The sequence below is a fragment of the Sarcophilus harrisii genome, chromosome 5, assembly GCF_902635505.1.
Source record: "Sarcophilus harrisii chromosome 5, mSarHar1.11, whole genome shotgun sequence".
Lineage (NCBI taxonomy): Eukaryota > Metazoa > Chordata > Mammalia > Dasyuromorphia > Dasyuridae > Sarcophilus > Sarcophilus harrisii.
This window is the reverse complement of record NC_045430.1, coordinates 67730356-67743816: the sequence shown is the minus strand read 5'-3', so window position 1 is coordinate 67743816 and position 13461 is coordinate 67730356. Positions and strand designations below refer to the sequence as shown.

The 13461-nt window shown below is 30.7% G+C and overlaps 1 protein-coding gene across 6 annotated transcripts in view; it reads right to left on the bottom strand.

The window, feature by feature from the left end:
• Window positions 1-13461, bottom strand: part of KIF21A (kinesin family member 21A) — a 160071-nt gene that overhangs the window by 48463 nt on the left and 98147 nt on the right. For all 6 annotated transcript variants that reach the window (XM_031940477.1, XM_031940478.1, XM_031940482.1 and 3 more), the window contains 9 exons: window positions 9464-9551; window positions 8963-9080; window positions 8442-8630; window positions 7187-7386; window positions 6387-6494; window positions 4035-4103; window positions 3739-3947; window positions 3167-3320; window positions 2834-3028 (listed from right to left, as the gene is read on the bottom strand). In XM_031940477.1, coding sequence (XP_031796337.1) covers window positions 2834-3028; window positions 3167-3320; window positions 3739-3947; window positions 4035-4103; window positions 6387-6494; window positions 7187-7386; window positions 8442-8630; window positions 8963-9080; window positions 9464-9551 — 1330 coding nt within the window. The remainder of the gene's footprint in view (window positions 1-2833; window positions 3029-3166; window positions 3321-3738; window positions 3948-4034; window positions 4104-6386; window positions 6495-7186; window positions 7387-8441; window positions 8631-8962; window positions 9081-9463; window positions 9552-13461) is intronic.

The following is a 13461-nucleotide window of genomic DNA, read 5'->3' as shown; positions in this document are numbered from 1 at the left end:
AGGCAGAAAACCTCACTGAAGAAAGTAATTCCTTAAAAGTTAGAACTGGGCAACTGGAAGCTAATAACTTTATGAGTTATCAACAAACAATAAAACAAAATCAAAAATAGAAGAAAATGTGAAATATCTTGTTGGAAAAATAACTGACATAGAAAATTGATCAAGAAGAGATAATTTAAGAATTCAATGATTACCTAAAAGCTATGATTTTTTTAAAAATCGGCTCAAAGAGGGCATAAAATACATATTCAATTGCATTTTAAAAATTCATCATTCTCTATAGGGAAGTAAAAAGGGACATGAATAAGATAAGTGGGGATGAAGGAACTGATAAAGGGATGGAAGTTTGGGGGAGATTGTAGTCTTATAAGGAGGGGCAGGATGAAAGGAAAGAGATAAGACAGACAAGGAAAAAACAGTATGGAGGGAAATATGTAGTTAATTATTGTAACTGAATGTGAATGGGATAAACTCAACTATAAAGCAGAAGCAGACAGCAAGATGGATTTTTTAAAAAGAGAGACTCCAATATCTAATTTACAAGAAACTCATTTGAAACAGACATACACAGAATAAAGGTAAGGTGCTGGAGCAGAATCTTAGTAAAAACAAAAAATGCAGGGTAACAATCATGATTTCAGACTAAGTAAGCAAAAATAGATCTAATTAAAACAAATAAGAAAACTATATCTTACTAAAAGATATCATTAAAATGAATATAAAATATCTATGTACCAAATAGCACAGGATCTAAATTTTTAAAGGAGAAATTAAATGAATATCCAAATGAAACAGACAATAAAACTATACTAACAGGAGACCTAAATTTTCCTCTCTCAGAACTGGATACATCTAACCAAAAAATAATCAAGAAAGAAATTAAGAAGGTGAATAGAATTTTAGAAAGTTGGATATGACAGATCTCTGAAGAAAATAATGGGAAAAGAAAGTAATATACACACACACTCCCCACAATACATGACACCTACACAAAAATTAAAAATCTCACAATCAAATGAAGAAAAGCAGAAATATTATATGCATCATTTTCTTTTCATAATGCAATAAAAATTACATTCAATAAAGAGCAATAGAAAATAAGTAAAAAAATTAAACATCTATCCATGTAATTGAAAAAATTGTAACAAAATTCATCTGAAAGAACAAAAGATTATCAAAGGAATCAATCAATGGAAAAAATGTGCATTGAAAAAAATGTGAAAGAAGGTAGATTTCAAGCTATATTATAAAGTGGTAATCATAGTTCCTGGATAAAAAACAGATTGATGGATCAATAAAATAAATTAGGCATATAATTATGTTATGTTATGTTATGTTATGTTATGTTATGTTATGTTATATTATATTATATTACATTATATTACATTATATTATATTATGCCACAGGAATTTAGTATTTAACAAACCCCAAAATCCAAGTTTTGGGAACAAAAAGTCATTATCTAAACAAGAACTACTGGGAAAAATGGGAAGCAATGTGGCAAAAACTAGGCTTTGTGAGATAGGTACCTCATATGGCAAGATAAGATCAAAATGTGTATGTAATTTATACATAAAAGGCTTTATCATAAAGAAATTAGGAGACCATAGAATAATTTACCCATCAGATCTATGGAAAAGGGAAGAATTTAGGATCCTAATAAATTAAGGATTTATTGGAGTACAAGTCGTTCTCTAATTGATAAATTATCAAATGAAGAGAGAGTTTTCAGATAAAGAAATCAAACCATATGAACAAATGCTTTTAATCACAACTGAGCAGAGAAATGCAAGTTAAAATAACTTTCAGATATCATCTCACACATGACAGAAAAGGAAAATGATAATTTTGGAGGGGATATGAGAAAATTGGAACATTAATGTACCACTGGTAGAGTTGTGAACTGATCCAATCATTCTGGAGAGCAATTTGAAACTATAACCAAAGCCTTAAAATACTGTGCATACCCTTTGATCCAGCAATACTACTACCTAGTTTGTATTCCAAAAAGATTAAAGAAAAGGGAAAAAGAAAATATGAACAAAAATATTTATAGCCGCTTTTTTTCATAGCGGCTAAGAATTGGACATTGAAGAGATGCCCACTAATTGGGTAATGGCTAAACAAAATGTGATATATGGTTGTAATGGAATATTATTGTGCTTTAAGAAATGCTGAGGAGGATAATGTCAGAAAAAAAACTGACAAGGCTTACTTGAACTGATAAGAGGACATTATTTAAAAGAAATACTGTTATGATGAACAACTACGAATGACAACTATTCTCAGCAATATAAAGATGCAAGACAGTCCCAAAGGATTCATGATGAAAAATGCTATCTCCCAGAGAAAGAATTGATATTGTCTAAGTACAGACCAAAGCATACTGTTTTTTTTTTACTTTCTTCCTTTCTTTTTTCTATTCCTGTTTTGTTCAAGTTTTCTTCCACTAAATGACTAATATGAAAATGTTTTATATTATTGCACATCAGCTTGCTTACCATGGATGTTGAGTAGGTTTGGAAGGGATAGAATTAGGAATTCAAAACTTTAAAAAAATGTTTAAAATTATTTTCATGTAATTGGGGAGAAAATAAAATATTATTTAAAAATAAGGGAAAAAATAATAAGCATTTTTGGAGTATCAATTTTAATATCTATGGGCATAACATTATGATACATTAGCAAAAAGAGTAGATATAACAAGCTGAACCATATATTGCATTTACTTCTACAAATTTATCAGATCATGTAAAACACAAGAAGTTCAGTGTATATTAATTTTTAAAATGTTTCAGTGCTCCAAGACATCATTTTTTTAAAATTACTGACCTTTGCTTCTTCCATTTGCATGATATTGGCTTGACAATCAGAAATACTATCATTGATGTAATCTATATTTGCAGTTAGTGACTCCATCTCTTCATTGATGTTAAGAACATTTCTATCAGTATCTCCATTATCCTTGATGAACTTTTCCTTCCTTTTCGAAAGTTTTTCTCTCCTTTTGGTAAGTTCTTCACGTTGCTATTACCACCAAAAATAGACATAAATGAAATATTCACAAAATCATCAGGGTCAAGAAAACAAATTTTGAAAAACATTTTTGATCATGGAGAGAATATTTTGAAAATAAAATTTAAATTAAAGTATTACATAGCATACCTTGAGAAGTCTATTCATATCAGCTTCCATATTTGAAATGGTCATTTTTTGCATAATAATGTCTGTGACCCTGCGCTCAAGTAACTGCCATTTCATCCGAGCTGTCTTTGATGTAAACACTCGATTAGTCATTCCCTTCCTCTGGTATTTCTTTCTGTGAACATTTGTATAAAAAACATTTCTAAGCAGAATTTTATTGCATATTGTTAAGCAATACAAGGTTTTTTATTTAATCAATCAATCAACAAGAAGCAATTATGTTAGGCACTTAGGATAAAAAGAAATGAAACTATCTTCACCTTTAAGAAGTTCACATTTTATCTAAGTATACAACATGTACATCCATAAATTTATACAAAGTATCTGATGGGAGGAGGGGGAGCGTTTTAACTAGAAGGTGACACTGGAACTAAGCTTTAAATGTAACTTGGAATTCTAAGGGGTAGTGATGGGGAGATAGTGCATTCCAGCTACAGAAGACATTCTGTGCAGAGACAGGAGGGGAAATGAGATGTTTTATACTAGATACAGTACATAAAATAAATTTTTAAGAAGAAAAGAATTATTTTTACCTGGAACCATTCACTGGAATAACTGGTAATGCTTGAACTCTTGCAACTGGTATTTTCATTTTTTGCTGTGCTTTGGCTGAATCTGAATCTACAGAGGTTATGCTAGAACCTGCATCCTGAACAGGGACATCAGATGAACTCAGTTTCCTTGCAACTTTCCCAGCTACTTTATCTGACATGGGTCGTACTTGTCGACGAAGAGCTGTAACCTACAAGAGAAGAGATTAAGTCATTCCTTTTACCCTAAGAAATTATTAAATTTATTACAAAATTTTCAATAAATCCCATTATTATACCTCTTCTGTTTTACGACGAAGAACCACTTCTTGGTTTCTCTTTTGAGCTTCCAGAAGTCTGAGTTGATGCTACAAATAATAGTAAAAAAAGACATTAAAAAGACAGTCTGAGTTGATGCTACAAATAATAGTAAAAAAAGACAGATTAGTAAAAATAAAACCTTTTATTTCTTACTCTGTTACAATCTAGTCCTACTGAAAGAAAATATGCTATAGTGCAGAACAGCTATCAAATAAAGCAGGCCATGAACCATAAAACTTTTAAGTCATGTTCAAATCAAATTAAAACACAACTGGCAAATATTTGATTAAATAAATTAAAATATAACATTGTAAAATTAAGTCAATAAGTGGTCTGCAGAGATAGTTATGTAAAGTTTAGTAGTGCTCATCTCAATTTTAGTTTGATATCACTGGTATATAGTACTGAGCAGAAGATTTGGATTCAAGCTCTGGCTCTACCACCACTGAGCTAATGGGCTGTTATGCAAGTTATTTAATCTACCTGAAACTCATTTTCCTAATCTCAGAAATAACACTCGACTAACTACTCCAAAGAGCTGTGAGGATTAAATGAGATGAGGTTTGTCAAATGTTTTATAATCATAGATCTTTCTCTGTACACTTACTACTTTCTTTCCTAAGATGTAGTATAATACAATACAGTATTACAGATAACGATCTTACAATAGCAGAATTCAAAGGCTCCCCCTACTTTTTTCCTTAGAATAGGATACAATGCTTTTCTTAATCCATTCTATGATTTTTTTTTTTGGCCGATAGAACATCTTTGATTCAAATTGAGGTTTTAGACTACTAAAACTCTAAAAATCTTTTTTTCAAATACATTTGTTAAACTGATCTTTTGAACTCAACTGTAATAATTTATGCTTATCCCTATTAAATTTGGCTCATAATTATAGCATTTTTCGGGATCCTGATTCTGTTATCTGATTTGTTAAATGTAGATCTCAGTTCTGTGTCACTGACAAATTACGTAAATATTCCATTTATGATTTTATCAGAGTCATTAATAAAAATATTAAACAGTACCAAACGTTGAAGACCAGATGCTAAGGCACTAAAGACATCCTTCCAAGTTGACACTGTGCCATTCTTGACTTCTTTTTGGTTTGGCAATTTAACCATCTCCAATCCACCTAATTTTTATATTGTCTTTCCTGTATTACTCTGTCACTCCATCATAGGACATATGGCAGAGCAGAGATGAAGCCTTATTATTATGAAAAATTAACCCAGATTATGAAAAAATCTGGGTTCAGTTTCTACCACTGCCCCATGACTGTATGACCTTGATCAAATCATTTAAATTCTCGGTATCTCAGGCAATTCTCTAAAACTCTATATTATAAAATAACTAACAACTGTCCTCATAGAAGAAATTTCTTCTCCAGAATATATTTAAACAGATGATCTAAATAGAGGGAAAACAGTTGCTAAAACAAATAAACTTTAAACACACGGACCACACTGCTTTAGCAATGAAATGCCTTTTCTTGAAATCTCTCTCTCTGCCTGCCTGAAGGTCCATTTCATTCCCTGAAATTACCTATATCTTGATGCATTTTCAAGAAGGGTTTATAGAATCACATCTAGTCACATATCTAGTCTAATTATCTGAACAGAAATTCCCAGGCTACAATAATTAATCAGCCCTCTGATTTGAAAAATCTCCTAAAGTGGTAGAGAACCTATTATCAAAGAGGTAGCTCCCTTCTCTTTAAAGTATTTATTAAGAGAGTTTCCTATGCACTAAACCAAAATCTGCCTCTCTGCAACTTCTAAAGTTTGACAAAACTGCCTGCTAATATAGAAGTGAACAAAGAGAGAGGGAAAAAATTTTGTCTAGTGAGAAATCCTTTTTGGATAAGTAACTTTCTCAAGTCTCCAGGAATTTCTATTTAAAAATGTCTTAAAACAGAAACACCCTACTTCTTGCCTTTCAGTAAGATGCTAACCTTCCCTGGCCCTCAGTTTCTTCAACTGTAAAATGGTGGTGTTAAAAGTAGATAGTCTCTGAGGTCCTGTCAAATTCTGGATCAAGGATGCCTTGATCTGATGATCTCTACAGCTGTACTACAACTTAAAGATACTCAGTTTCTCTCCCTATTCTCTATGATTTTACAAACACACACACACACACACACATATCTACACACACACATATATCTTGGAATAGTAAGGTTAATTTTAATTCATTCTCTTCATGAATAGTCATATTTATCCAAGGAATTTCCTTCTAAACAACTCAACAAATGAATTCAATGTCCACGATAAACTGGATATTGGTGGAGAGCTGAATTTTATAAAGTCTGAAATCTTTAGACTCACATCTCGTTTACGCTGATCCTTCTTAAGTTGTGCAATCTCTCTGTTTCTTCTAGATTCTGTCATTCTGGCTTTTTCTTGTTCTTCTTTCATTTGTTTCATTAGGCGAACCTACATAAATAAATTAATTTAAATAAGTACATTTAATTTAATTAAAATAATAAATAAAATTAGAGATAAGTATTTAAGAATCACAAGAAAGAAGATTATATGAACTGTATGTAATTTACTTTATAGGAAAGCATTTGTAATTTTGCTGTAAATTTTAAAAGATTAGTTGGTTTCAGTTGGAGGAAGGAATATTGGTACAAAATTAATGTAAAAACAAGATTCTAATGTATATTTGTGCAAAATATTTTATTTTATAGTTCTAAATTACATGTTCTGAGATCCAAAACTTGAATTTGTTAATAAAGTTATACACACAAACATATTATTAGTGCTTCTACAGTTATTTATGTTTGGTATATTTAGAAAATAAACTGTTGCATCATCTTAAAAGTGAAGCAGTCTATCTACAAAACAAATTATGACTGAGTTATACAAATATTTCATAATTTAGAGAATAAATACATAAGTGGCAAGGTAAAGGGATAAAAGAATAAGAATTTCAGCTGCTCTATATGACAACAGTAAAGATGAAAATAACCTAGAAGCAATTTTTTCTTCACAGATATAGGGGAAAATGACACTTGCAAGATTAAAAATCACTGTGCCGAACAAATATAGTTTATTACCTCCTAATACCAAATGACAAGTATTCCAAATACCAAAATCACTTTGAAATAAAAAAAAATCAATACCTTTGTTTTTTTCATTTCCATCACATCCTGTTGTAATTTCTTCAATTGCTTTTCATATTGAGATTGATTTTTCAGCAAACGTGCATGTTCTTTTTGAGCTGTTTGGAGTCGCTGTAGCTCTTTATTCATAGTTTGAAGTTTTTTCTCATACTCAGATCTAACTTTTTTTGCCTTTTCCTCTGAGCAAGATTCTACAGAGCCTAAACAACCCAAAGATATTTGAATTATTTCAATGTGATATTCCCCTGCAAATTCCTTATCATACTTTGCAGTGACCCTCTTTTATCTCCATACCAGCTCTGATAAGTCAGTTTTTGCTTTATTTTTGTTCAGAATCAGGCCTCCAAGTCACTTTCTGGAATTCTCTGAGAATACAGCATGTCTTAGCCACCCATTACATGTTGTTTTTCCTCATTAGAATATAGTCCTCGGGGCAGACACTGACTTGCTTCTCTTTGTAGTCCCAATGTTTAGCAGAATGCCTGGCACATAAGTCCTATTTCTATTTCTCTGCCTCTATCTTTTTCTCTCTATCTTATCTGTCTCTCTCCCTATCTATATGACTTGAGAGTTTTGATTTCATCAATTCACAAATCAGTATTTTAAAGAGAATAACTACTACAAAATAGTTCCTAAACTATTACAAAAGAGTCTGATAGACATGGTTCTCTTCTTGGTGGGGGAATAGATGGAGCAGTGGATAGAATGTTGGACCAGGGGATGGGAAAATCAGAATTCAACTCTGACTTCAAACACTTAACAACTATGTGATTCTGGGCAAGTCACTTTATCTTCATTTGTGTCAGTTTTCTCAACTTTAAAATGAGGATAAAAATAGCATTTGCCTCCTCCAAGGGTTGTGAGGATCAAAAGAGAGAATATTTATACAATTTTTAGCACAAAGGTAACAGCAAGTGCTTAATAAATGTTTGTTCTCTCTTAATCCCCCATTCCATTACTCCTACTGATACAATGCAAAATTTTTTAATTTCAGATAAAATACGAAAATATAAATCAATTCAGTAAAGCTCGATTAATTAAATAGCAGTAAATAGTCTGAACTTTGTAGAAAGTAATTATAGATTTTTAAAGGCCACAAACCTGAAGGAAAAAAAAAAAAAAGCTTATGACTATTTACAATAATGAGACTGATACTTTCACCTAGCTTCTCATTTTCTTTCTTCCATTTAAAAAAAGCAATGTAAGATAAAACTGACAATGATCTGTTAACATTAACTTAAAGCATAATTCTTACCTAAGTTTTGTAGCACCTGATCTCTTTCAAGTTGAGTATCCCGAATTTTGTGCTGTAACATCATTAGCTTTTCTTCATATTGCTTTTTTAGTGTCTGTAGTCTTCTCTGGCTGTTTTCTAATTCATCAATCAGCTTTTGTTTTATTGCAATTTCACAAGTAATATGTGCTAAATCTTCCTGATAATTGGCTGTTTATAAAAGAAAAGAGAAAAAACACTAAGAATGTGCCCAAAAGATGATTGTGGGCATAAGGTATTCAAATAAAAGAAAAACTCAGGGTAAATCAAAAACTAATGGCATTGAACATACCAAGTACCACATCACTTTGATACATAAAACCTTGCTTGGAAAATCATACAATAACTAATTCAATAATAGAAAATTTGATTTCCTACAAACAATATGGATATATGGGTGCAAAGGTCTTAAAAACTATTTTTGTAGAAATGAGAAAACATAAGTTTAACAAAAATTCACACAAATTCTTCAAAAACATTTTAGGTTAGGTAAGGACAGGTACCTTTTTCATCTGAGTCAGAATCAGATTCATCAGAGCTTTCACCAGCTTCAATGTTATCCTCCTCCTCTTCTTCATCTTCTTCATCTTCCTCATGTTCACTTGCTTCTTGGTTTTCTTCCTATGAAGTAAAATGTTAAATTATTATGGGGGAAAAACTGGTTTCTTCATAAAAAGGTACTACTAAATGAAAAAAAAATATTTCTATGAAAAGAACAAAGAAAAAAAATCTCATTTTTCAAAAATCTCAAAATGACTGAAAAATTATGATATATAACCTGCAATAAAAGTATACACCAAAATCAGTACTGTACTTCCTTAATGATAGAATCCAAGATAAAACAATATATCAAACTAATAAGAGGAAAAATTTCCTTATGCAACAACTTCTATTGCTATATTACTTAGGTATTTGTTTCCAAAGTAGGTCAAAAACAAATGCTAGGGATTACAAACAACAAAATCCAGTGATTAAAATAGAGATATTCATTCTTTCATACTTACTACTTCTATTTCACTATTTTCTCTTTCTGAAATGCTCTTTTCTTCTTTCCTCTCCTGTTCTGTATCTGTATTTTCCTCTTTTACAACACTAAAAGATACAGATATAACATTAAAGATGTTATTAATTTGTTTTCTTCATCTTTTTTTTTCAATATAATATCCTACAACTATTTATGAGAACATTCTCTCATAACAGATCGGATTATAATGCATTTCACGTTGCAATGTCTTATGCTTCAGAGGAAGATATAAACACATTCACTCAGTCCTATGGTTATTTATTAATTCATAGAATAACAGATCATTTCTACAACAAAGGATGAGATTTTGCCCTGAAGCATGAGAGTGATGACACAGCTAAGAACTGTCACAGCTATAATTTGCTAATCAAAATGAGCACTACTCTTTCCCCTTTCTCCCCTTTCTCCCTCAACCATCTATTTTAAAAGACAAATTTAAAATATATATGTAATTGATCAGAGTTAAAAAGGATAAAGTCTCTTCCTTAACTAATAGCTCAAGTCAAAGTAGATCATAAATACCAGGCTCAATTATGCCTTGATGAATCTGCCAGCATTGGCCAAACTTATACAAGAGGCCAGCTTTCTCAAAACAACAATGCTGACACTTTTTTCTTTAGTTATCTCCATAGTCCTGAGCTATTGTTTCTCCTTATGCTTTAAATGAAATAGTTACCTTTCTGTATCATTATTTTGAATATCCAGGTTGTGTTTTGAATGCATATGAAAATATAAGTGGCTTCCCCCCAAAACTTATGACCCAACTGAACACTTTCCTTTTCAGTCAGCAAGGACTAGCACCATTCTAAGTAAAGGCAGTTACCCAGATAATTGCTCATTTTTGGCCTAATGCAGTTCTGGGCTTTAATGAATATATTGGTGCTTTTAGATGACTAGAGGCTCCTTCAAACTCCAGATAATGCAAGCAATAACAATTCCTGTAGGTAAATGGAGACATAGCCTTAAAAAAATTTTTTTTCAATTTCTTAAGGATATTAATTGATTGTAGAATTTAATAAGAAAAACCATCTAAATAAAATGATAAAATGTTTCATAGGATTGGCTCTTTAAAGCTAAAAAAATAACCTTACAGATCATTTAAGTCTAACTCATTCATTTTAGAGATAAGAAAATTGAGTTCCTAAAAGGTTAAATGACTTGCCCAGAAGAAAAATTTTAATGAGCCTTGACCTAAGACTATTCACAAAGTTAAAATGACATTCTAAAATCTTAAGAATTAAAAGAATACTTTAAGAATACATTAACATAACAATATAAAAATCCCTTGTAATAAGTGAAGCTCTAAATCAGAATAATTTCACAAGGGTTTTGTAGTTTTTTTAGATGTTCTAAATGCTTTCTAAAGTTTTCCCTCAAGTATACAGACTTATTTTTAATATTTAACTTAAAATATAATTATATTAAGCTACAAAATTCTTGAGGTTATTGATAAATAAAAACTTAAAATCTATTATATTGTTGCTTTTACCAAAGATCAGTTAACAATAACAAAAAATTAACAGAAAATAATTTGTAAACTGAAATTTTTAAAGGATCAACAATTTTAAAAGCAAAGAAAATAAAAACATTTATGGTGGCAATGCAAAATGGAAAAGCAACATTAGAGTTAAAAGTAGCTTATAAAAGTAAATTAGAAAATTTTATTTCAACAATATTCTGATGTTAAGTGAAGCAATCAGTATATAAGATGACCTTTGGTGAAAGAATGAGAGTGAAATTCAATGAAGCTTTACTTGTTCATGGATTTCCCACCTCCATTCAAACCAGGTTGGCCCCTACCTTCAAAGAATTCTCAGTGGTATTGTAGCTCTTATCAAATACTAGGAACACAAGGCTTATTTATAATGAGGATGTTTCATTTTTATACTTTTTTATAAATGAACAAATTACTTTTGTATATTATACATTTTATCATATGTATAAAGACACGTTTGTATTATTACAGAAATTTTGTACTCAAAACAAAGAACATGTGTAAGTGTGCATACTTGAGCACCCATATATCTTATTTAAATAGGTAAAAAGAATTCACACATCTCATACATTTCAGGGTCAGAATGATGGTGAGTAGAACCAGGAACCTTAAAGTAGGCGATAAATAAAGGAGATGATCATATGGAAACATGTAAAAATTGGCATGAAAGAATGCATGCTTCTATTAGGAGAAAGAAATGAAAAGAATACCAAGAAAAATATATTCTGACAAAAGAGGAGGGAACAAATACATCAAGCAGATTTAATGACTGTTATCAGTATGATACAAAGGTTTGGTCTAAAGTAAAACAATGCCACTTGGAAAGGACTTTTGTGGGGGGAAAAATTATGTGTGCAATATACTGAATGCTTCTCTTCTCCGGGTTATTCAATGTATTGGAACTGCTGATTTTTCACCATCATAGAATCCACTTGAAAACTCCAAAGGGAAGTAAACATTTATTTAAATACAAAATCAAATGTTATTACCTAACAATGTCACTGGAAGCAATAGCTATACTTGAAGCTTGAAACAAGCAGATAAAACAGATAGCAATGGAGAAATTTTAAAAATCTGATTGTCTTTTATCCTCTATCTCTTTATAACTTCTTGAAAATAAGTGACTTTCAGTTCTCACTAATCCAATCTAATTCCCCCTTCCCTATTCCTACCTATTTCACTCCTACCTTAATGGAAAAGCTTCAAGTTTTCATCCAATTGTCCAGGCACCACATCTTCGACTTCACTTTTACAACATTTAGTCCAATGTTCTTTTCTCAAGAATACTTAATCATTAATTCAACATTCTCTAAAAGTAGCCTATAATTTTTCCTTGCAGCTGCTTTTCTTAAATTTTTTTAAATTCTTAAAATTAAATTTTCTTAAATTATAATACTACGCACTAAATCAGATTTATGTGGAACAAGAAAAAGGTCTTTCTCATGGATTTTTTTTTTTTTTTTTGGACAGGAATTTTTTTGTTTAGGACAGGAATTTCCCTTTGACCAAAGTAAAACAGCAAGAGTTCTGCAAGGAATAATCTTAAGAGAATTGCCTTGGGGTAAATTTCCTTGGGTCATTCAGCAAGCCTCTGTCAAATGTGGGACTTAAATTCAGTTCTTCCTAAATCTGAGACCACTGTATCACACTGCTTTTCTGGCATTTTACACATTTACACATTTCTGTCTCCTGAAAGTAAACTTGGGTAAACATTTGTCCTCCTGTCGAAGAATGAACTCATGTTCATTTAAGCTAAAGCTAAATAGAAATTATAGCTAAATAGAAATGGAACAAATTTCAATAAAGTACCATATCAATTTTGTAAAATTTTCTAACAGAAAAATCAGCAGTCCTGGACTATAATTTACCTTTACATGTCACTTTTAAGAGTGTGCTTTCCAAATCCAAATTTGTACTTCACAATTCTAGTGTATGAGATGCGAAGCACTAAATGTTAATGAGCTAATTTGAAATAGAAAAAAAATGTGAATATTGTTCTGTTTTAAAATACTCCTTACATTCTGGAATATAGCTTAAGTAGCTAGGAAATCAAATTAATTTTACTATATTGAAAAGTCATTAATCTGACAGTTTATAAAGCTTGTTAATACAGTATTAGTTTATGCAAAGCACCATTAACTTAATATTTCTCCCTCAAACTGCAAATGTATTAGAAGTATAATTTTAATATGAAATAAAAGTTATAAAACAAAATTATATTTTAAATTCTATTTAAGAATTATGTTTTGAAAATTATCTCCCATTCAAAAGCTTCAATTTTTCCTTTTTTTAAAAACTATGTGGATGACAATTTTCCTTACTAAGTTTAGATGGACTATTTAAGAAAAAAAAATCAGAAGATCACCAATCTAGAGCTGGAAGAGACCTCAGAGGCCATCTAAGCCAACATTTTCATTTTACAGTTGAGAAAACTGAGGCCCAAAGAAGTTAAATAACTTGCCCTTGTCATATAAACACATCAC